This window comes from Lethenteron reissneri, chromosome 24, assembly GCF_015708825.2.
Source record: "Lethenteron reissneri isolate LAM-NWPU_2019-01 chromosome 24, ASM1570882v1, whole genome shotgun sequence".
Lineage (NCBI taxonomy): Eukaryota > Metazoa > Chordata > Hyperoartia > Petromyzontiformes > Petromyzontidae > Lethenteron > Lethenteron reissneri.
The window spans coordinates 13,145,003-13,167,960 of NC_083802.1; the positions used below are offsets into that span (position 1 = coordinate 13,145,003).

At 48.1% G+C, this 22,958-nt stretch overlaps 2 protein-coding genes across 2 annotated transcripts in view; both read left to right on the top strand.

Annotated features, from left to right (window-relative positions):
* Window positions 1-3,254: 3,254 nt before the first annotated feature.
* On the top strand, window positions 3,255-9,452 carry AK6 (adenylate kinase 6). The gene is made up of 5 exons (XM_061558333.1): window positions 3,255-3,460; window positions 4,868-4,960; window positions 6,103-6,161; window positions 6,647-6,792; window positions 7,748-9,452. Exons 1-5 carry the CDS (start codon window positions 3,430-3,432, stop codon window positions 7,935-7,937), a joined length of 519 nt encoding a protein of 172 aa, XP_061414317.1. The 5' UTR covers window positions 3,255-3,429; the 3' UTR covers window positions 7,938-9,452.
* A 12,547-nt stretch (window positions 9,453-21,999) lies between these two features.
* Window positions 22,000-22,958, top strand: part of TMC3 (transmembrane channel like 3) — a 37,361-nt gene continuing 36,402 nt past the window's right edge. The window contains exon 1 of the mRNA XM_061558334.1: window positions 22,000-22,134. Within this exon, the coding sequence (XP_061414318.1) occupies window positions 22,019-22,134 (116 nt within the window). The 5' untranslated portion in view covers window positions 22,000-22,018. The remainder of the gene's footprint in view (window positions 22,135-22,958) is intronic.

The following is a 22,958-nucleotide window of genomic DNA, read 5'->3' on the forward strand; positions in this document are numbered from 1 at the left end:
GCCTCGAGATTCTAGATTCAATATGCTACTAGATAGGCTGAATGTCCCTAAACCATGCGTAACCCATATATGCTTGTTTGTTAGACTCAAAAAACACGTACGGTACTCTGCCAATAACTGTATAACTCAAATCAAGGCCATAGCCATGGAGTCAACATTTGGGGGGACCAAATCTTCCAGGGGGTCTTTCCCCTCCCCCCCCCCCCCCCCCCCAGAATTTTTCTAAATTTGAAAACTAATTTCCTTACACTAACACATGGGATGGACTTTTTATTTATTTTTTACAAGAACGTCTAATAGTATTACATTGCTCTGTTTTTTCTTTTTTTCTTCCTGTTTCATTGTATGTAATGGCAGAGATTAGGGATTAATAAAGTACAACCAGAACCGCAATCATATAAAAATAAATCTATTTTATAGCAATATATTGCGGGGGGACATTTTGAGCATATTTGAATATTGGGGGGGAATGTGTCCCCCCCAATATTTATTATAATTACGGCCTTGACTCAAATCATCATTCGTTCTGGAGAATAGAACAAATTAAACAATTTATCTCCTTCATATATCCTGTCTCTCATCAGCCACACAGTGGCTTTCTGGGAGTGCGTAATTTCCAGCAGCATTGATTCAAGACAAGCAAAACGCCGGACCGGTTTCGACATAGAGTGTCTCATCAGCAGTCAAGGCATGCTTGGACCAGTGCTTCTTTTTTGAGTACGGCTGATGTATAGGCAGAGCAACTACTACAATTTCCACATTCAGGTGGTCAAGCTCAGATATCCACATCTGCAGTTAGCATCGGAGTGTATCATCGCTGCGTTGTCTCCTTCGTATTTGCGGATCAGGAATTGCGTCTTTATACATTAATTTAACACGTAGGCTTTCGCCACCAATATCATCCATAATATTGGGGGTTTTTTTTGGGTTATATCGCGTAAATATATAAATGTGTTGTTAAACCCGCCACCACCCAACACAGCCAAATAGTAAGGTTTGTCACGTAAACAGAACGTGCAAATTCGTTATTAGTACAGCACACCGGTGTGTTGCAGAGCAAATCCACAACATTGTAAATGTTGTGAAGTGCTGTAATAATAAGGAATTGGCATGTTATGTTTACATGACAAACCTTACTAATTGGCTGTGGCGGGTTTAACAATCCTAGAAATCCTCCGCTCAGGGTCTGAATCAATGCTCTTAAACTCGACATTTGGCACACACAAAAAAAGAATGGTGGGGCTCATTCCAATCTTTTTTTATTTCCAATTCTCCCCGTGCCTTTTGTAAATTCTCTCTGCAAGCTCTGGACAAAGGGGGACTTTAGGATTCCCCTACGTAAGATGGCGGCGTCGCACGTAACCTTTGACCCCAAAGGGGGGGGGTGTAGAGGGGAGGGGGATCCTGGCCGACCACGGAACATGACGTCACGTCAGGGACGTCGCTCGAACCCGCGGGTCGCCCTGGATAATGCCGGCGAATTTGTTTTTATTTTCACCCGACACATGTTGTCACTCCTCCTGTAACTAAAAGTTAATTCCCTTTTTACGCGTAAAATTAAACAAAAACAGGCAAGATAATATGTGTTTTTGAAGTGTTCTCGAGGAATTTAAGGAATATTCTGGCGAAAGAATTACGTTGATTTGGAGGGCAAATTTAAAAGTTAGAACTGTTTTAAATCTTCTGTTTTAAATCTTCCATATTCGTTACTTCCACTACTTTGGTGTCGCTATCTATCGTGCGTGTATGTTGAAATCCTTCTGCATCGTACGTGGCCAACCGCGCTCACCGGAGGTATGGAACATTTCTGCTTCTTACAAAATTTCAATCCAAAGTTTAATCGGTAACACGGAAAACCCTTTTAGCCAGTTACCCAGCTAGCTTCAATGGCAACCACGAGCAATACTGTCGTTAATGCTGGGGTGGACAGGAGCCCAGCCTGCGATCCAGCCAGGAAACTCGAGGCAGACATAATTTTTTAAATGGCATGATAAATACACATTCAAATTACCCGCTTGCCAATCAGTTTACAATGTAATGTAGGATATTCGCTGCTGTATTTTTCATTGCAACGTTAACAATCTAAATTGGAAACATTTAATACGATGCTAACGTGGTGTGCTCCCATGGTGCCTCCCCACCCACTTGCCTTCAAAAGCGTGGTAGAAGTTTGGATAAACATTTTTGTTACCAAAATTGGACAAAAGTGCTATTTAACACGTAGCAGGCTTTCCCGACCAATATCATCCATAATGGAGTTCCTTTTGGGTTAGATCGCGGAAATATATAAATGTGTCGTTAAACCCGCCACCACCCGACACAGCCAACTAGTAAGGGCTGTCACGTAAACAGAACGTGGCCAATTCGTCACTAGTACAGCACACCGGTTGTGTGTTGGAGAGCCAAGCCACAACATTTACAATCTGAGTACGACGTTTTGTCTGAAATTACAACCAGCTTCATCAGGCGACAGCCAGATTTGTGCAGAAGTCCACCTGTTTCAAGTAATACATCCAGTGGTTGTGCTGCCGTTGTGATGGCCTGACTCACATCCCTGTCTGGGATCCAGCTCAGCATATCATCTTTATTGATGGGGTCGATAACTCAAGTACCGCTCTGTGGAAAGTCAACTGTGGTCTTCCCTCGGTTTTCCCTATGGAACTGACAGGCCCACCCTAGAATCTCGAATTCAAAACAACTGGCTCGGCTGTAAATACAACCTTAATACTGTTCTCATTAATTACAAATTTTATTATATTTATTTGTAGGTATACAAAAACATTTTATTAAAATAAATCGAAATAAAGTTAATTTACACTATGAGACCTCCTTTACCAGTGGCAAAATATAGTGATAGGTTTTACTGGTAGGAACGAAGTGGACCAGACCACCAATAGATTAATGTGTCCGTCCGTCCGTCCGTGGGAGGGGTGGTGTTGAGGGTGGTGTTGGAAATGAAAGACTACGAGTCTTTAAATCTCACAGCGTTTCTTGTCAAAACAAACACTTTTAATTAACGTTACACTAGAATACAGTAATTTTTTCTTTAACTCCTCTATACCCGGTCGATATCTCTGTACCGGTACTAAGTATTATTCCTACCAGCCCACCCCGCAGGGTCCTGTTTACCCTTTCAACTGGTACAAAAACTGACACCTTTATACAAGGCATCATGTTTGCAATAACCACGAAATAAAGTTGCTGGCAGCAGGCAGTGGGCTGAGCCACGCGGGCACCCCTGCGTGAAGACACGTGGTAGGACCCCGAGATAGCGGCAATCTCGTCACATTAATCGGCGTCGTCTCGCTGTGCGCTCCCGACTTTATCATCCCTCGTTAGTTTTGCACCATCTTACTCACAACTCCCTTGACGTTCTCGCGAGTACTCTTGTGATAGAATCCGGTGTTAACTCTGTGCGTTGGCCTGAAAATGGTGAAGCGGCCGAACATTTTGATCACGGGTAAGTCCCCACAGACGCGCGCGGCCTACGACGAATATTTCGTGGCCGCGTGGCGAGTAATCTTCGTTCTACTTCGCACGCGATACCCATTTGCAACTTCGTACAACCCGCACGTACTTGCTGATGTTAATCCGCTGCTGGGATGAAGGCCTCCAAACTTCGTGCAAATCCGTGGGAGTTTTGTAACCATCCATACTTCACCGCGCTGGTCAATGCGGGATTTCGAAGGCCTTTGCGTGCGCGGGGCACCGTAGGATTGCGGTATTAGTTGATACACTGACTCATTAAACTTGATGTTTCTGCTCAACTTGAGCGTTGATCAAGGCTCATTTTCGACGTGCTATCAAGCAAGTCTGCGAAAATTCCACATTAGTATGGCCGGGACCGGTCTCTAGAACTGCCTCCGTTTCACTCGCCACAAAGTAGTGAGTGAACTCGAGTCGCTTTATCGACCCTCTGGTCAGAGCGCTCGATTTACAGCCAAGAGGTTTGCCAACACAAATCGTGATCGGGGGTGGGATCGGCCCATCATGCTTTCGGGGTCGATAAATTATGTACGGTACAGGTAATAGAGGTCGTACTTTGTAGCGTCACAGACTGCATCTTCCATAAGAATGTGGAATGTGCATCACCAATTTAGTGTTGCCAACAGTCGACGCACACTGACTTTATCATTTTCGATAATCGCTTTAATGATATTGATTGATTGATGTTTGGGGAAGAGCGGTGGCACAGTGGTTAGCGCACCGCGCAATGAACCCGGCGATAAGAGTTCGATTCCCAAGCCACGGCTTTCATCAGTGGCGAGTGAAGCTGCCCTAGGCCCCTCTCCCACTTCACCAACATGCACTGACCAGCGTGGTGAAGTATGGTCAAACAACAACCCACAGTGGACAGTGCATGGGGAGACCTTCATCCAGCAGTAGATTGATCAATGGCTGTTGAAACATGACAGTGAGTTCTGTGGAAGGTACGTTGTTGATAAATTCATATATTTTACGTTCCTAAAGTACCTTTCTTGTAAACAACAGATATCTTGGTAGTTTTGTTGTAAAGTTCAGTCTATAATAACTCATTTGTCATCTATGAGCTTGTGAAGGAAACTGCAGCTGCTGTTAGCGAGCAGTCGAGCACATATTTATATTTGTGTGGAATCTACAGTCTGCACTACTTAACAATTGGAGCTATGCAGCTGAACTCTGCCCTTCGTGCATCTATTCTGTGTGTATCCGATGTTTAACCCCGCTTTGTATCTATACAATGGGAGTAGTAACTCTGCCCTGTGTGTGTATGTGTGTGTAACTGCCCTTCGTGCATCTATGCTGTGTGTATCCGATGTTTAACCCCGCTTTGTATCTATACTATGGGAGTAGTAACTCTGCCCCCTGTGTTTGTATGTGTCACTAGGTACCCCCGGCGTGGGAAAGAGCACCCTGGCGAAAGAGCTCGCCTCCATCACGGGGTTCACCTACCTGTGTGTGGGCGACCTCGCCAAGGAAGGTGAGTGGCGATGCGCTCGGTAGCGACTGAAAGTTGAACGGTGCGAGGTTGACGTGAACTGGCGATAATAAAAAAAAACTTAACTCTATTATTTTATTTTGCCAGGTGAGTCCCTACTGAGCTATACGGCTCTTTGTTCAGAAGCAACCTGGCCACAAGTTTCAGTTTTCATTTATTTGGTATAGCCATGTGAGGCATTCGGCTCTTGAATCGGGTGCAACCGCAACAAACAAAAAACAAAAACATGATTAAGAAAACATCTTAAAGTGATTATGCGCAAACAGAAAAATCCAGGAAAAAACTGGCCGTGAGTGAGAAATGATAGTTCTAGATTTGAAGCTTTCGTGACTGCAAGGATTCATACTCTTAGGTTTTTTCGGTAAAGTCACGTAGGTAAAAAATAAAATTAATAGAAGTAATAATTATTATTTTATTTCTATTATTCTATTAATTTTATTTTTTACCTACGTGACTTTACCGACAAAAACCTAAGAGTATGAGAAATGATAGCTCAACGAAGTGGCTTATCGTGTGGATATTTATAGCAGCCCAATACTCCTAAACGCATGTGTCTAAATGTGGAGGGATAAACCGGGGAACTTGGAGAAAAATCTACACGACCACGGGGAGAGAGAGAACATGCTTTCTCCAAATATACAGGCGTCTGAGTCGGGAGCAAACTCGTGACTTGTATACCAGGTGAGCTAGTTAATATCTCACCAACAATAACCTGGGAGCAGGTAGGTGCTTAGCCTTCATAGGATTTATTCAGTGACCTTCATCTATTTATTAAAAATCGTATGCAACTCTTAAAGAATGAATGTGAAATGCTAGCATAGAAACAGAAATTCCACATAATATTGTTGGGCAGTTGGATATTTTGACAACCTGAAATTCGATCGGCTGGTTAGTTTAACCCGTAAATTTTCGCAGCTGCTTGTAATCCAAGCGTGGTTTTCTGCAGTAAATAAATGTTCAAGATGCTGCCCAATCCAGAACGCCATGCTTGCGTCTGCCTAGCGATTAAAATTGTAATAGTTTACAAAGGCTGTATAGCAAAAGGCATTGTTAGTTTGATAAGATCTCTTGTGTTGCCGAGGTGTAACGTCGTTTTTACGCGATCTTTTTGTTGACGCGTACAGAGCAGCTGTACGATGGCTTTGATGCAGAACTCGACTGTCCCATATTGGACGAAGACCAGGTACTTATCTTTTGGCCACTGCGACACATGCACAAACCGCTTCACGAAATTATTAAAATAACAAGTATATAACCCGTAAAAACAAAGTTTTTCACTATAAATCCTTTATATGCGTGGCGGCTAGAGTCCTCTCGTCCTCTGGCTTGAGATGGCTGCCACCTATGGGTCAGATGATTGCATTGCACCATTAAGCAATTGGTAATTAAATATAATATTTTTGTCCTAATAAGTGTAAAATTTTGGGAAAAAAGTTTCACGAACATTAATTGTCACGCACAACGAGTCTGTGTGGAAAATGTCAGCTCGATTGGATCACGGGAAGTGGGTTAAAAAACGACCGAAAGATTTGCACGGTCGTAAGCAAGCAAGCGAACTTAATATAAAGGATTTAAAAACAGAAGTCCCCCTGCCGCTCATGTACAAGAACGCCTTCACAATAGTGGTCCCATCAGCTGACACTGGAATGGGCCCTTTGCTGTTGCCAGGTGGTGGACGAGATGGAGGAAAAGATGGCCGACGGAGGCGTAATCGCGGACTATCATGGCTGTGACTTCTTTCCGGAACGATGGTTTCAAATCATCTTTGTGCTGAGGACAGACAACACGCTGCTCTTTAACCGACTTGAACACAGGTGTGTGTTGTTTCATTCCTTCGATGACCTGTCCCAGCTCTCATAGACCTTTCTCTCTCTGCCTGCCTACCACCCTGTGTTAATTACACAAATCTATCAAGACGACAGGCCTAGCTAATGTTGCTCATTTGCGCAAGTCTTGTGCATCAAAACATTGTTCAAATGCCATGGATAAAGTCGACAGCAGCAATGCATGAGCTAAGAAGATAGATTATCCCCCTACAGCAAGTGGCTTTTCTCTTGGCTCTCTGCTTTCCTTCAACGTGTAAAATATTCCGTGATTAAAGGGGGCAAACATCCCTAAAGGACATTGATGTTATTTTAAGAATCCTGTGATGTGTGGGAATTTTAGTAAAGTGTAACAGTCTAAATTAATCTTAGTGCCCAAGCCTTTTAATTGTATCCATGCTTCCTTGCCCAAATCACTGCAAAATCTGACTGTCGTAGCAGTAAAATAACACTGGTCAACAAAAAAAACACATTTTTTTCTGGCCTGGACTTTTGCAGCTGTTTTAGACTAATTTCAAGGTACGGATTCCAAATCTGAGCTTAGATTTGCTATCACATCTCATTTTATGCTATCGGCATACCCCACTTTCATTGATTTTACCCGAAATTAACTCTGTCACTTATGATTGCAAGTTGTTGCGAGTCAGTGACTGCTTTAGTGTTAAAATATGGTGCTGTATTTTTAGGATAGTGTGTTTATAATATCATTTTATGTAGAGATCCACATTTATTTAATATTTTTCTTCTGCAGTTTTTATTGAAAATGCAATATTTGGAATCAGCACCCCAAAATTACCTTAAAACCGTTGGAATACCTTATGCCAGAAAAAGTGTGTTGACCAGTGTAATCCTTTGAATTACGAGTAAACTGAATACCACCACATCTTGCAGACGCCGTAACATTTCGGTCGCCAGCAACTGCGTATGTGTGTGCGCATGCTGGCAGGGGTTACAGCGGCCGCAAGCTGGAGGAGAACGTGCAATGCGAGATCTTTCAGACCATCTATGAGGAGGCCATGGAGTCGTACCGTGCCGAAATAGTTCACCAGCTGCCCAGCAACAACCCCGATGACCTGGAGCGCAACCTGCTGCAGATCCAGGCCTGGCTGCAGAAGTGGATGCTCGACAATAACTGAGGCGATTGTTGTCTGATGAGCGTTTTGCGATCTGATCAGTTACTCATTATTTACAGAAAGTGTTGAGAATCAGAACGTCAACTGATTGGGTGGCACGTAGGAAGCCCCGCTGCAACGTTCGGAATCGATATCAACGCTTGGATCGTGCCTTTTCTCTTTGCGGTCATAAATTCACCGCCTTTCCTTTCACTGTGTAGGAATAAAGAAATCGGTCGGATGATTCATCGCCACCTATTTGAAGCCTGCACCACTTACATTGATTGGCAAGACGGAGGTTATTGCTGCCTGTGTTTAGTTTCTTTGCGCTTGGGTGCTTGCGAGTCTTTGCCATTGACATTGCGGGATATGCTGTGTGTGCGTGCAGCAGAGACCACACACTCGAGGTGTGCAGCATATGGTCTGGAATGCTTTGAAACGCACATTTCGAGGTAAGATTGACAAAGGCACTGGAATGATGGGCCTTGCATTAGGCATTTGTAAATAGTGCAGTTCATGAGTTTATTTTATTAAATCTTTGGGTTGTAGTGGCCTACGATTATCATTGACTTTGTTCAAATTTAATTATGTGGCATGTGCCCTGTTGAGTTGCGAGACCCTGCCGATGAAGTCCTAAAGATTGCTTCGTTTGAATGCAGCCATTCGTACAAGTTGTACATACATAAGACTTCATCGGTGCGATTAATATTCAAGGCACAAGCAGCTTTGAACGCTGAACAAACAGAAATAAGGCATTTACTTTTATGACCCCTGGCAGTCTTGAATTGCCACCACCATTTGTTAAAATTTACTATTTCTTAAAACTTGTTTTATTTTTCAATCGTGATAAAGTCATTATGCTATATAGCACAGGATAAATATAACGCTTTGTACATGTATAGTTATATACTGCTTTGTATTTATACGTGAATCATTTGTGTATACAATGCAATATACATGTACAGCCCATTATTAATTTACTGCCGGATGATGTTCTTTCCATTGGGATTTTGGCCATACTTCCCCATTCTGGTCTGTGGATTGAAGCTTGGAAGTACAGTACAACAATCTGTTACTGCACTATCCTCTGCAACCCATAACATGAAATATGAACATGTATATTTTTATATGTACACTATATTTCAGAGGTACAGAAGGTAATATGCGGATGTAAACTGTGTATTACACGACATAAATTATATTGAGACTTTCACATCTTGTACGATAAGGGACATTCAGATCCTGGCAGTCCCGCCAACCCATCTGGGTGGCACTGGTGACAGAATCCTCGTCAAATCTGATAGAATATTCCAGAAGCATCTTCCATTACAACATCGGTCATGCATGACAATTTCTTAAGGTTGAGAATAACTTACTAGAAATCTGGATTTTTGTTTCCCGCTTCTGGTCACGGTTTTGGAAAGAATGTGCATGGTCACTCGTTGAATACAGTACATGGATACGTGTGCTTAACTGGCATTTGTGTATGGATTGTAATATGCATAAAGGATGTGTCACATTAAAGCTTCCTGAACTGGATTTTTGATGACGGGTGCTCTGTAAATACGTGTACGCAATGTTTCACCAAAATTCTTATTAACCTTCCATCACCTGATAGGATTGTCACGTCAATAAAGAAATACGTTGGCTATGAAACCCTACATTGTAACTTCAGGTTTATGTGACCACAACTGCGATGTGAAAAGCATTTTGTGACAAGATAACGGTTTTCTGCTGGGATAGGTGGAACAAATAGCCCAACTCGGCCAATGTCGTTCATGTAACCGTGTCAAGGACTACATATCTAGAAGACGTGCAGAATGATAAACATAGCGTATGTACTGCATGTGTAATATAGTATACATACATGCAACATTTAATGATAGGGTTTTTCCCCTTTTTTCTGCCAACAAAACTGAAACCTTTTTACAAGGAATCATGTCTGCATTAACCACAATATTTGTGGTCAAAATGCAAACAAAAAACGGATAATATATGCATTGTCTTTGAGCTGTACGCCTTTAGGCGTCCTCTGGTCGAGCACCAATTGGGTTGAGGCTCTAAAGAAAGCCGTCCCTGGTGTGGACCAATCAGTTTCAAGGACAATGCATACATTATCATAGTGTGTTTTTTGTTTGCATTTTGACCGCAAGTATTGTGGTTAATGCACACATGATTCCTTGTAAAAAGGTTTCACTTTTGTTGCCAGAAAAAAGGGGAAAACCCCTATTATTACATTTTGGTACTGCAAAGGAGGTCTAATGATATACATGCAACATGTATAGTTCTAGTATATTGTGTCGATATCAATATATACCACCATGTATAGACTCGGGTGCTGTCTACATTGCACAATCTACATATATTATGCTGCTGACATGTAAACAAAATACAGTAGTTGGATCCAGGATTGGAAGAATGTGTGTTTGCAGGCGTTCACTCGAGTGCTTTGTGTGCGAGGCTCGTGTGCGCTGTCTGCCACGTGACCCTGAAAGCTAGGTCTAACCCCATGCGAAAGTTCGTTGGTGGCATTGTGTCTTCGTTCTGGCCAATTTCATGTCTCCGCGGGATGAGCGTGGCGAGTGGATGGGGCAGCAGCCAATGGGAAGGGGAGGTGGGGAGAACTTCCGCTGCACTGAATGCGAAACACGTGGGAGTGGCTTTTTTGCGTCGGCTGAGCAACGTCGACATGAATTTTAAGTCGACTAGTGCGCATGCAAAGCCACGGGGTGTGATGTGGCTCGGTAACGCCCTGCGTCGGCGGAATTGTGATTGCTGTCGCTTTAGTGGGGCGCTTTCACAATGGAACTCGCATCGGCTTCATAGGGGCCTGGCTCAACTTGCCTACCTGCCCAACATGTAACGATATGGGGGGTGGTTTGGTTACTCATACCACGGATATTGCTGCATGGATGCTAACACTCATGCTGCGAGCAGCGCATTAACAATTATATGCAACTTTCTGCACCGTTTAACAGCTGCACTTTATAGGGCGTAAACTGCTGTGTCCTGCATCATTTAAATGAAGTCGTTCCGGGCTTGACCACTTCTCGCATGGTATAACTTATTTATGCGAGTTTTTGTGCAATTACAGAGTATCCTTGCCTTTACATGATATTGTACAATGTGGTGCATTGACACTGCATATTTAGTCTGATTTGTAAGTGCAAAAAGGGAGATTCTGTTTAAATATCTAATTTCAGGTCTATATTTACATCTCGGTTTACATTCTAAAGTTATGACAATTTTACACGTGGAATTATATTTTCAGTTGTAAACTAAATTCCCAATTCTAGTGATTTGCTCATCACAAAGCTGCCTGGTTAAGGGGCAGTTTACAAGCAATTGGAAGTTACTGCTGGTATCAAGACCCAAACTCCAGCTTTGAATATTATCCAACTAAAACTGTCCCTGTGAATAATACATTCTTTGCCCAAAGGCATAATTGATCAGTTCACACCTTTGCAGTCAAGTCAATTAGACAATATTTGCATGTGCATGCATTTGTCAACAGCTAGATTTGAAAAATATTTTGTTCTCAAAATAAATGTTTTCCCAGTTGGTAGTACGGGTGGGAAACGTTTTTTGAGTCACCAAACAGATGCACGCACACACACACGTATAATTTCTCGACGGTGATCTCGGAAATCTCGCAGGGCTCCCGACAGATGGAGAACGGTGCTGGGGTACACAGCATCGCGGCTCGCTTCATCACAGCTGAGAGATCTCTTGGCTTCTGCCACGCGCTCGTAATGAGGCCATTTGAGTCCGATTAAATGTTCGCATTGCCAAATTAATGGAGGCACCCCCCGGGCAACTCTGCCTGCACCTTCCTCACCCAGACGGGTTGCTTTGTGTTGGTTTCCCTTGCCCGCTGACCGACCCATCCAAAATGTCATGGCCCTACTACATCATTGCTGATGACCTTTGGGGGGGTGCTGTGGAGGTGGCTGTGTGGGGTTGCTGGTGATAGACCACCAAACCACACAATTTTAATTGATGTGTGTAGTCTTATACATGCAGCTGTATCTCAAGTGGCTCAACAAAACGTTGGGTCAGGTTCATCACAAGTAAAAAGGTGGCTTCCGTATATGTACTGTACTGCATACACCTGTAATTTTCGTTTTACAAGAGATGAAGCAGTCATATGCAGAGCGGAAGAGGAATGCCTTGAGCCCGAACGCTTCCAGGCTGGCTTGAACAAGGACAAGGGATTCAATAGCACGGATGACTGGGAGAAGAGAGTTTGTGCTGGGGGGGGCACAATAAAGAGGGAGGACCAAGCTATGCTAGTCACAGAGATAAGGATGTTGCTGTACATGGTGGGTTTAACAAGGAAGGACAGGGTGAGAAATGAAGTGAGAGGAAGACTCAAGGTGGTAGAAATCACAGAGAAGGTGAGAGAGAAAAGGCTCTGGTGTGGTTCGGTCATGTGGAGAAACAGCAGCAAAATGATGTGGGTCAGACGATGCAAGTGGAAGGCAGAAGAAGAGGTGGGGCGATGTGGTGCGATCGGAGACGGTGGCCCGAGGAGCGACAAGAGAGATGGCGCAGGACAGGGCAGTGTGGAGAAGGTTGGCAAGGACAACGGACCCAACATGAGTGGGACAATCGCGTGGAAGAAGAAGCAGATTGGGAGATGAGGGTTTCAGACGAGTGTATTGAGCCTGGGTAGTAGTCGACTGAGCAGCCTCCCCCACTTAGCGATTGGCTGACAGGGTGCTTTGAAAGAAAACCTTGGTTGTCGAAGTGGATAGTCCGTGGCATCGGGGAGACTGAATTTCGAGGGCGCAGCGAAGTTCCAATATCCACTTGGCATTCCAAAGGGGCAATTGGAACCTTGTGTGTGCATGTGTGTGCTGGCAATACCCACTTGGCATTCAAACATTGTGCAAGCTAAAGGCAAATAATCTTGCAGAAGAAGCGAGCGCGCGTATACGCGTGCGCGCCGCTTCGATCCCCACCGATAGTTTAATCGTGGCGGGGGGCAATAATCATCTTAACGATCAGCCGCTTGACCTGCTCGATAATTAAAGGCACGCGCAGATCATTAAAGCGGGATGAATGTGAACGGTGCAGGGCGCTCAATCGCGATGTTTTCTGCTCTTCGCCGGGAACGTGCGCGGAGTACGAACGACGAGGTTTACCATGTTTAGTGGTTGTCTCCTTGTCACAGGTTGAGTCACAAACCGTACCTCTCCATAACAAAGGCTCACCCTCTTGAGCCTCACCTTACCATATGAATAGAAAGTGTGCTGTACTTGCCGCTTCCCCCCCCCCCCCCTCTCCAACCATTATATAAACGGAGTGGTAGCTCCTGCAATCTCTCATTTACTTGATACAGCTGTCGTGGCTGTGACGGTTCCACCTGAAGACGGAAGCTTGTGTTGCCTCCGAAACGTCGTGATTTTTATTTTATTTTACTTTCATCAATCGATCGTTTAGGTGCGTTCACAGACAGACAGGGCCCGATCAACGGTGGCGAGATGTTAACTGCATCGTCTGCCATGCAGGAGATCGTGGGTTCGATTTCCGACCCTGACGCTTGCTGGATATTTGGAGTTTGCGCGTCTCTCGCCCCGTGGTCGCGTTGATTTTACTCCGGCACCTCCGGTTTTTCCCCTCCACGTTAAGAATCAACATCACGCGTTTAGAGCATGCGGCTGCTGTACATTTCCACGTGATAAGCCACTAAGTTGAGCTGTCATTTGTGGGCAGGTCGCTTTAAAAAGGGAGCTCAATGGTCCTTACCTGGTAAAATTAAAGATAGTTTATAGTTTCATAAAATAAATGATACAATTTCATGCTTCACGTTTATTTTGTGTGTAACCAGGTGAGAACTCCAAAGAGACCCCGGATAGTCTAATTTGCAAGAGTCACCGTGGTCACATAACAATCTTTTGTTTTTACAATGGTGCAAATGCAATCGCGTCGCTCGACTATACATGCTATAGGTCATCGGGTATTTAAAGCCAAAACGTGCCTGTTTAGAGACTGTATTATCTTAATCCCTCACTCAATGGTTTCCGGTCCCAGAAATTAAGGATATGAATATACAAAGAAGGGCCCCAAAATTCTGAAACAGCTCAGGGCCCCCCATCAAATTTAATCCGGCCCCGTGAACTTCTCCACTGAAAAAGACACAGTTTGGTCTCGATTAATCCCCGTGTACACGTGCATCCGTTCTGTTACCCAACTGCTACGTGAAGGCTCACCCCGCTGCATGCGCCGTCGTGAAGCCGATTTGACCATAATTCTAGATTTGAAGTCGTGACTGCAAGGATTCATACTCTTAAGTTTTTTCGGTAAAGTCACGTAGGTAAAAAATAAAATTAAAATTACTTAAAGTAATAATAGAAATAAAATTATAAATCACGACGTTTCGGAGGCAACACAAGTCTCTGTCATCAGGTGGGACCGTCACAGCCAGATTTGCTGTATCAAGATACAGCAAATTCTATTATTACTTTTAGTAATTTTTATTTAATTTTTTTACCTACGTGACTTTACCGAAAAAACCCAAGAGTTATTTGACCATACTTCACCACGCTAGCCAGTGGCCGCCAGTCGGTATAAAAGGCGTGGGAGCGTAGGCGCCGGGGCATTGTGCAAGTGGAACCGTAAGCCATTGCTCCACTGCCATCTGCTGACGACGTGGCCTCTGCGATCGGAACGTGGAATGTCCACTCGTCTCGCCTTCAGCCCTCAACCAGAGCCGCAGACGAGCGGCCTGGGTTCTCTTGGTGAGCCACCAACCCCCAAGGGCCGAATCCCGCAGGCGCCGCTCGGCCGTTACGGCCCGCGGCACAAATCGAATTGGGTCATAAATCTCGGCGTGACCCGAGGCATCTCACGGGTCCATACCAGAAACAACCTACCACGCCGGCCCGCCCACCCCTGTTTCCCCCACACCCAGGGATTCATTTCTCAAACGTAGAATAATTTACTGGGCTATACCCAAACCCACACCCCCATCCCCAATGGAGGGCTTATTTTCCGGAGCCCAGCCCCGGACAGCTTCGGCTGAATTTGAGCCCTGCCCCAAACCAGCCCAGGCACCGACCCGCACCATCCCTGAGCTGAGCTGGAGCTGTTGTTGCTGTTTTGGAGGTGAAGAATCTGCACATCACCACCACCGCCGCCGCAAGTCCACGCGGTGGTCATGGGTGGAGTTTGCAGGGGAGGGGGCACGGAGAGGGGGGGGGGACCCCGCCCAAACTGGACACCTCTATTAATTGATTTTAGTAGTTTACAATTACGATTTAATTAATTGTATGCACCCGCGATTTCTAATGTGAGCGACAAAGCAAACCACTGCCCTCCCCCCCCCAATATAGAAGTCAAACTCCACCTATGGCGGTGATTGATCAGGGATGAGGGCAGAATAGCACTTTCAAGTAGCGGCATATCGACACGCACGCACACAACAAAAACACTCCTCGGCCACTTGAGTCATCACGATAGGCCATTGTTAGCAGGATGGGTGATTGGGTGGTGTTGGTGTTGGTGGTGGTGGCGATGGTGGCGGATTTAGAACACCGCGCAGTTCATGGAGAACACTGCTCCCTCTCGCCTCCCTCCCCATCCCATCCTAGAGGTGTCGTCGTTTATCTCACTCGGAGGTCCCCGTGTCTGCGAGGCGGGGTTGGTGGCAACGAGAGGCCACCCGTACGGACGGAGGAGCCCTCCCCCCCCCCCCCACCGTGAGTTGTGGTTGGAAGGGAAGGGAGGGAGGTGGAGGTTGGGGTTGAAGGGGGCGAGGAGTTGGGGGGTAGCGGTGATCAAAACACCATCAATCAGAGGCGGTCAGGGACAAGGTATAAATTATACATCTGTTAATAAAGATGTCGCGCAGACAGGGTGCATATGTAGAGAAGAAAACGGTGTATCACGTTGGAGAGACGTGTTCGCTGGGGACGGTGGGGGTGGGTGTACAATGCGCAGGGTGGACGGGATGAGTGGCGCTGAGCGGTGCACGAACCGCGTCGCGACACGCGCCCACCCGAGTTCGACTCTCAGCCACGGATTAAAATCAGCGGCGAGTGATGTTCGACCGCTGCTGTTCACACCCCGCAGCCCTTTCGAAAAACCCGCACTGACCTGCCCGGTGGAACATCGCCAAACGACCTTCATAGCGATACGGCGTGGGGGGAATATTCCATCCAGCAGTGGATTGACAAGGATCCAAAAAGTACGTTGATCGCAATGACATCCAAGTTCTTTATGCGCTCCCCCCCCCCCCAACCAGGCGCCCCACGGCTTCCGTGGCGTCTGCGCGTAATTAATTCCCACTTTGGTATTTCTGCTGGGCAGTCATTGGAATATAATTATTGGCGTCGATTGCACGATTAATGTCCATGCAGATATATCACTCGGGGGGTATACCCATTGGGTCGATATTGCACCAGTGGTATCAATGGGTACACACACACACGTGTTGGCCGAGCAGGAGGTCGCGTTCAGTGGGGTAAATTGTGGGTAGCGCCCCCCACCCCTCCCACCTTCCAAGACGTTTGTCCTCCGTGAAAGAGTAGGCCAAATGTCCCACGCAGCTGGTAGCTGGAGGCTGTACCAGCACAGACGCGAGCAAGCATTCGCAGGGCTGGAGCTACACCTCTTACCACATTATCTTGACTGCACACGATGTACCATGTGCGTGTATGTATGCATGTTGAACTTCTTTCGCGCCGTACGTAGCCGACCGTATCGTCATCATCAAGGACAGCAGGCATCTTGTCAATCCACTGCTGGATGAGGACCTCTCACCGCCGTGCGGCTCGCGCGTGGGGAGTCATTTGACCGTCATGATCACAGCACCGCCTATTTTCTTGCACATCCAGCTACTTGCCTACTCACCCCATGAGTACCCTCCCACACCCCCACACTCGTGAGGTATAAAGCGAGAGAGCGCGTGAAATTAACAGCGCGCCTGCAAATCGACTGGCATCGTAAATTGGCGCAAAAGCCCTTGGCCGGGCGCTCAGTTTACGAGCGATGGGGGCGAAGGATGGGAGGGAGGGAGGGAGAGAAGCGTTGCGAAGGGATGGTGAACGAGGTGCAGAGTGGATGGAGGGGGTGGTGGGGGTGGCGGTGGTGAGGATGGTGAGAGTGATGGATGAGTGGAACACTGTGTGGCTAAAGCGCAGCAAGTTGGCACATTCGGGGGCACCGCTGGTGCATCTGCCAGTCATCTCAGTCAGTCAACCCATGGCACTTGGGTTCTGTCCCGTGATCTCCTGCCAGTAGATGGCCTTCGACACTTCACGTGGCCTCGGAGCGCACCTAGCCTGGCACAGGCGCCGTGGTGTCGTCACCGCTGCTGAGTGACGAACGGCGGCAGTTGTTTATTGTGTGATTGTAGGAAGAGGAGGCTGGTGTCATATATTCGGTATGTATGTTGAACTTCTTTCACACCGCACGTAGCCAACCGTGCTAATCGGAGGTGCGGTATATGTGACAAGCTAGATAGCTACGTCTTGACTTAAAGCTTTTGTGACTGCAGGAATTCATATTCTTTGGGTCTTTCGGTAAAGTCACGTAGATAGGTGATTTTCTTTGAACCTATCTACGTGCCTGTACCGAAATACCCAAAGAATATAGAAAGCTACGATTGCACGACGGCAGAACATCGTTCAGCGAGGCGTCGATGGATCGTGTTTGTAAGACTTGAAAATTATCGATTGTTATTGTATACAATACATTGGTATTGTATATAATAACAATGTATTGTATACAATACCAATGTAGTGTAATAGCGCCGGCTGCTGGGCAGCAGCGGCAACTGTGGTGGGCAGAGTGCGCACGCTGGTGAGCCACGGGTGTGTTGCAGAGCGGAGGAACTAGGGCGAGGGTCACGGAGGATCCCCGTCAGAGGTCGCAACCGGGTACCCGATACCCGTACCCTACCCAATACTCGGCAACCCGTACCCGGCCGGGTACGGGTACCCGTTTGCGACCCTGGTGCGGCCGGGTACGGGTAGGCCGTGAGTCACTGGTGAGTAACTGTTTGTCACTCATTTCCCAACGTCTTGTCTCTTCTCACAATTCAAGTTCCTTGAATCAACCCACCCGCGCCTGCAACATGGCTTCATCCCAGAGGTCGCAATCAGGTACCCGATACCCTACCCGTACCCGGCCGGGTACGGGTAGGGTACGGGTACGGCTGGGTACGGGTACGGGTACCTGTTTGCGACCCTGGTGCGGCCGGGCACGGGTAAGGAATCAAAACCCGTTTGCGACCTCTGATCCCCGTCTGGAGGTCCCTGGAACCTGCTGGCGGGGATCGAGAAGCGAGGCGCGGTCAGGGCGGAGCCAGGCCGCGCTGGGAGTATAAAAGGAGCCGAGAGCGGGGAACTCGGGGCCGTCGGTTTTGAGATTGGATCGTCTCGTCGCTGCCCTCTCTGCTAGATATTGCGTTGCAGGAAAGTTGCTGGCCTTTTCATTCGGCGCCGTCAGTGTTAGACGCCTCGTGTTGTGTACAGGCTCGGCTAAGCGACTGCGGAGATTGTGTGTGGACGAGACCGTGAATGTTGATAATAAAGAAGGTGCCTCCTACACACCTTGTTCTCCGAATCGCTGACACTACAGCTGTATGCACTTAGGCCACGAGAGGCGTTGAAGTGCAATTTTGTTTGCGATGGATCGGCGGTGCGGTGCAGTGCACCTTGAGCTCGGCCACCTGAGTTCGATCGCCGGTCACGGCTACGCATCAGCGGCGAGTGGTATCTGTGCCGCTCCTTTCACACCATCCCACTCCACCAACCAGACCTGGCCAGCGTGGTGAAGTATGGTCAAACAATCTCACGTGAGCACCAAACACGACTTCGTCCAGTCGTGAGTTTACATAACGGACTGTCATTAATGTACAGTTTGTATCATTCACCCGCTTTATTCTTTGAAAAAGGGTATCTATTTGGTTTTTGGACATCTTAACTACTGTTTTATTGTCATAAAGCGTACACCCTATATTCTTACTGGCTTTGCAATTAACTTATCTTTTTATTCGAACGTGAATTTGCTCGAAGCATGGGTTTAATCTGCAATGCCAGGCCAGGTTAAACAAATACTCATGCGCATGATCAAATTCTGTGTTCACATGCGCTCATGCTGTAGTATGGGGAGCGGTAGTGTTGTCGTTAGCTCGCCGCGCGATGAACCCGGCGATCCAAACTCGATTCCCGTTCACGGCCAACACCAGTGACAACTATCTGCACCGGTCGACTCAGCCTCAAATGAGTACCTGATGCGGTGTGTAAACATCGCCACTAGGGATACAAAGGCGGACGGGCGTGGTTCTGGCCACACGCCCCCTTCGTGTGCCGTGCCGGCATTCATAGGCGCTCCTCGCTATCAGCACTTGCCCCAAAAGTATGCTAAGGCTGTACGGGGGATCTTTGTCTCTGTCGTGCTGTACCATTCCGTGTACACGTCAGTGCGGACGGCCACCGTTGACGGATAGCCACGTGGCGGGCCGGTCCTGATGAATGGAGACCTCTCAGACGTACCTGTAATGAAGAGCTCGCCGGTGGACGAATCTCATTTGGCAATATCGCTCCCTGCGGAGGTCGGGCCGGTCAGAGTAATTGAAAATGAGGCCACGTGACGCCTTTGCATGCGACCACCCACATATATAGCAGTGGCGTGATGGCACACGGGCGTGCGGAGTCGTGTGTGTGTGCGCGCGCGTCTGTGTATGTCTGTGTATGTGAGCGGGGAGCGTTAGTGTAGTGGTTAGCGCTACGCTGCGCTACGAAGCCGGCGGTCTGAGTTCAATTTACGCTCACGGCCAACACCGGTGACGATTATCAGAACCGGTCGTGGGACTTCCCTAGGTCGACTCAGCCTCAAATGAATACCTGGTGCGGCGTGTAAAACATCGCCACTGGGGAGGGAAAGGCGGCCGGGCGTGGTGCTGGCCACCCACCTCCTCGCGTGCCGTGCCTACCTTCATAGGTGCTCGCTAACAGCACTTGTCCCAACAGTCTGTTACAGGCTATACGGGGGATCATTGCCTTGTGTGTGTTTGAGGGGCCGTAGTGTAGTGGTCAGCGCGCTGTGCTTCGAACCAACCCATCGACTCGAGTTGGATTCACTGCTCACGAACAACATCAGTGGAGTATATCTGAACCGTTCCGAAGCCGGAGAACTCCGTGCCAACGGGGCTTGTGGTGGAATTCATCTCGAAAATATTAGAACCGTGCGAGCATCGATAGTCTATCCCGAACCCTAACGCCACTCTCGCACAACACAGCGCTCTTATTATTCAAATACAAGCCACCCGAGATGCAAACGTGGAACGTCATGAACCATCATGGGGTGGTGGAACAGCGACGTCAATGGGATTCATTCATCTTCTTGGTTCTTTCGGTAAAGTCACGTAGAAGGGAAATAATAAAATAATAAAAATAAAATTATTCTCACGACGTTTCGGCCACAACGCAAGCAGCCGTCCTCAGGTGAAGACCAGGTCTGTCGGGGAGACAGCGTCTGAATGAAACACCACCACGCTTGGAGCGTATATTTAAGCTGGGTTGGAAGGGGAAGAGCGCCTTGACAAAAGAATTTGCCTCAATTATTAGGCGAGACAGAGGTGCGCGGAGTGGTGTGCACGCGCGCACGTGTGCGTCATTGCACCGTGTCTTCTGTCAATCCACAGCGGGGAGAAGCAGTGGCGTGCAAGTGTGGCTGGTGGCCGCGCTGAGCTGCGAGTTAGATGCCCGGCACCCGGCTCACGTCGGTGACGATATCAAAAGCGGCCCCACTTTCTCTCTCGCTCTCGCTCCCTCCGCCTCCACCAACCCCGAACTGACGAGCGTGATGAAGTATTGTGTCGTCGTGACGCCTCCTCGACCGAAAACGGAGACCTTCCCGAATTAAAGAGACCTTCCTTAATTATTGCATTAAACATCAAAGCCAGTCACATCACCTCCTCCTGCAGGCGTTAATAAAGAACATGTTCTCAATTCCTGGCGGTGGTGCACAATATAACCCAGTACTATGCCACGGTAAATTGAAATCTGAACACATCCTGAACCTCAAATTTAGTAGATTCCAACCACACAGACTTTGGGGTGAGGGTCCAAGACACGATACGATTGACAATATTTCCGTGACCCGCAGGAAATCTAACCGAGAGGGCCTGGTTTGTAGGGCAGTGCATTAACCATTACAAGATAAAGATCCCCCGTTTAGCCTTAACATACTTTTGGTGCAAGTGGTGTTGGTGAGCACCTATGAAGGCCGGCTTGGCACACGAAGTAGTTGGTTGCCAGCACCACGCACGTCCGGTCGTCTTTATCTCCCGAGCAGCGATGTTTATACATCCCACCAGGTACTCGTCTGAGTCGACCTAGGAAAGGTTCAGATAATTGCCACTGGTGTTGGCCGTGAGCGGGAATCGAAATCGTGTCAGCCGGATTCGTAGCGCAGCGCGCAAACCGCTGTGCCACCGCTTCCCACACAAACATCCATTCATCTACCCAGTAACCTACCATCCACACACACATCTCCCCACCCATCCATCCTTACACCTACCCACATACCCAGACATACAGTCCACACAACCCTCCACATTCACACCTATCCACACACACACAGAGAGCCATCGGCAACCTACCCAGCCGCCCATACGCAAATCCACCCACGCGCCCAATCGCACACCCACCCAGACACCCACACAACCCTCCACATTCGCACCTACGTGTACTTACGCATACGCACACTCGTCCATACATCTGCCCATGCATCCACCCGCAACAGCTACCCAGCCACCAACCACCCCGCACGCACTCATCCTACCCATGCACCCACCCACACCCACCCACCCATACCCACACCCACCCACCCACACTCACGCAGTGACTCGAGCCCAACACAGGCGGCTGGCTGCGTGAGCCGGGGCTGTGCGCAGAGTCGGGGAGGAGCGCAGTGGCGGTCGGGCGGGGGGTGTTGGTGCTGGGTGGGAGAATTCCACGTCGCGGCGGACAAGGCGGACAGCCACCGCGGGGGGTCCGCTCGGCCAGACAGACGGGTCACGGGGGTCAGATAGACAAGCGAGGGGATAAGCGAAGGGGGTAAGGGGGGGGGGTCCGGCACCGGGGGTCACAATGTCCGAAGCCCGCAACGCGCGCATGACCCGGGCCGCTCGGAGGCAGAAGACGGTGAGGAAGAAGTCGGTGAGTCTGCGTCTCCTCGCAGCTTACGAGGATGATCACGACGGCAGGTGAGTGTGTGTGTGTACGCGTGTGTGTGTGTGTGTACACGCGTGTGTGTGTGTGAGTGTGTGTGTGTACACGTGTGTGTGTGTGCGTACGCGTGTGTGTGTGTGTACGCGTGTGTGAGTGTACGAGTGTGTGTGTGTACACGCGTGTGTGTGTGTACACGCGTGTGTGTGTGTACGCGCGTGTGAGTGTACACGCGTGTGTGTGTGTACACGCGTGTGTGTGTACACGCGTGTGTGAGTGGGTGTGGGGAGCGGTGGCGTAGCGGTTAGCGCTACGCTGCGCTACGAACCCGGCATCCCGAGTTCCATTCCCGCTCACGGCCCAAATCAGTGACGATTATCTGAACCTGTCCTGCGACTCCCCTTGGTCGACTCAGCCTCAAATGAGTACCTGCTGCGGTGTGTAAACATTGCCACTGGGGGAGACAAAGGCGGCCGGGAGTGGCTCTGGCCACCCACCCCCTCGTGTGCCATTCTGGGCTTCATAGGTGCTCGCTAACAGCACTTTCCCCAACAGTCTGTTACAGGCTATACGGGGAATCTTTGCCTTTGTGTGACAATGTACGGCTGGGTGTGTACACAGTAATTGTGTGAGCGTGATTGTGTATGACTGTGTGTATGTATGTGTGAGACGGTGTTATTGTGTAACTGTGTGTGCTATTGTATAACTGTGTGTATGAGATTGTGTGTTTGTGTAGTGGTTAGCGCGCTGTGCTACTAACCCAGCCACCCGAGTTCGATTCCCGCTCACAACCACCAACACCAGTGACGAACATGTGAACCGGTCCGGGGCCTCCCCCTAGGTCGACTCAGCCTGAAATGAG

What these genes read in the sequence shown, in the direction of transcription:
- AK6 (XM_061558333.1), top strand. Translation starts at nt 3,430, where the DNA reads ATGGTGAAGCGGCCGAACATTTTGATCACGG. An exon ending in GGGCGACCTCGCCAAGGAAG is followed by an intron (nt 4,961 to 6,102) that starts GTGAGTGGCGAT and finishes TGACGCGTACAG; the next exon opens with AGCAGCTGTACGATGGCTTT. An exon ending in CCATATTGGACGAAGACCAG is followed by an intron (nt 6,162 to 6,646) that starts GTACTTATCTTT and finishes TGCTGTTGCCAG; the next exon opens with GTGGTGGACGAGATGGAGGA.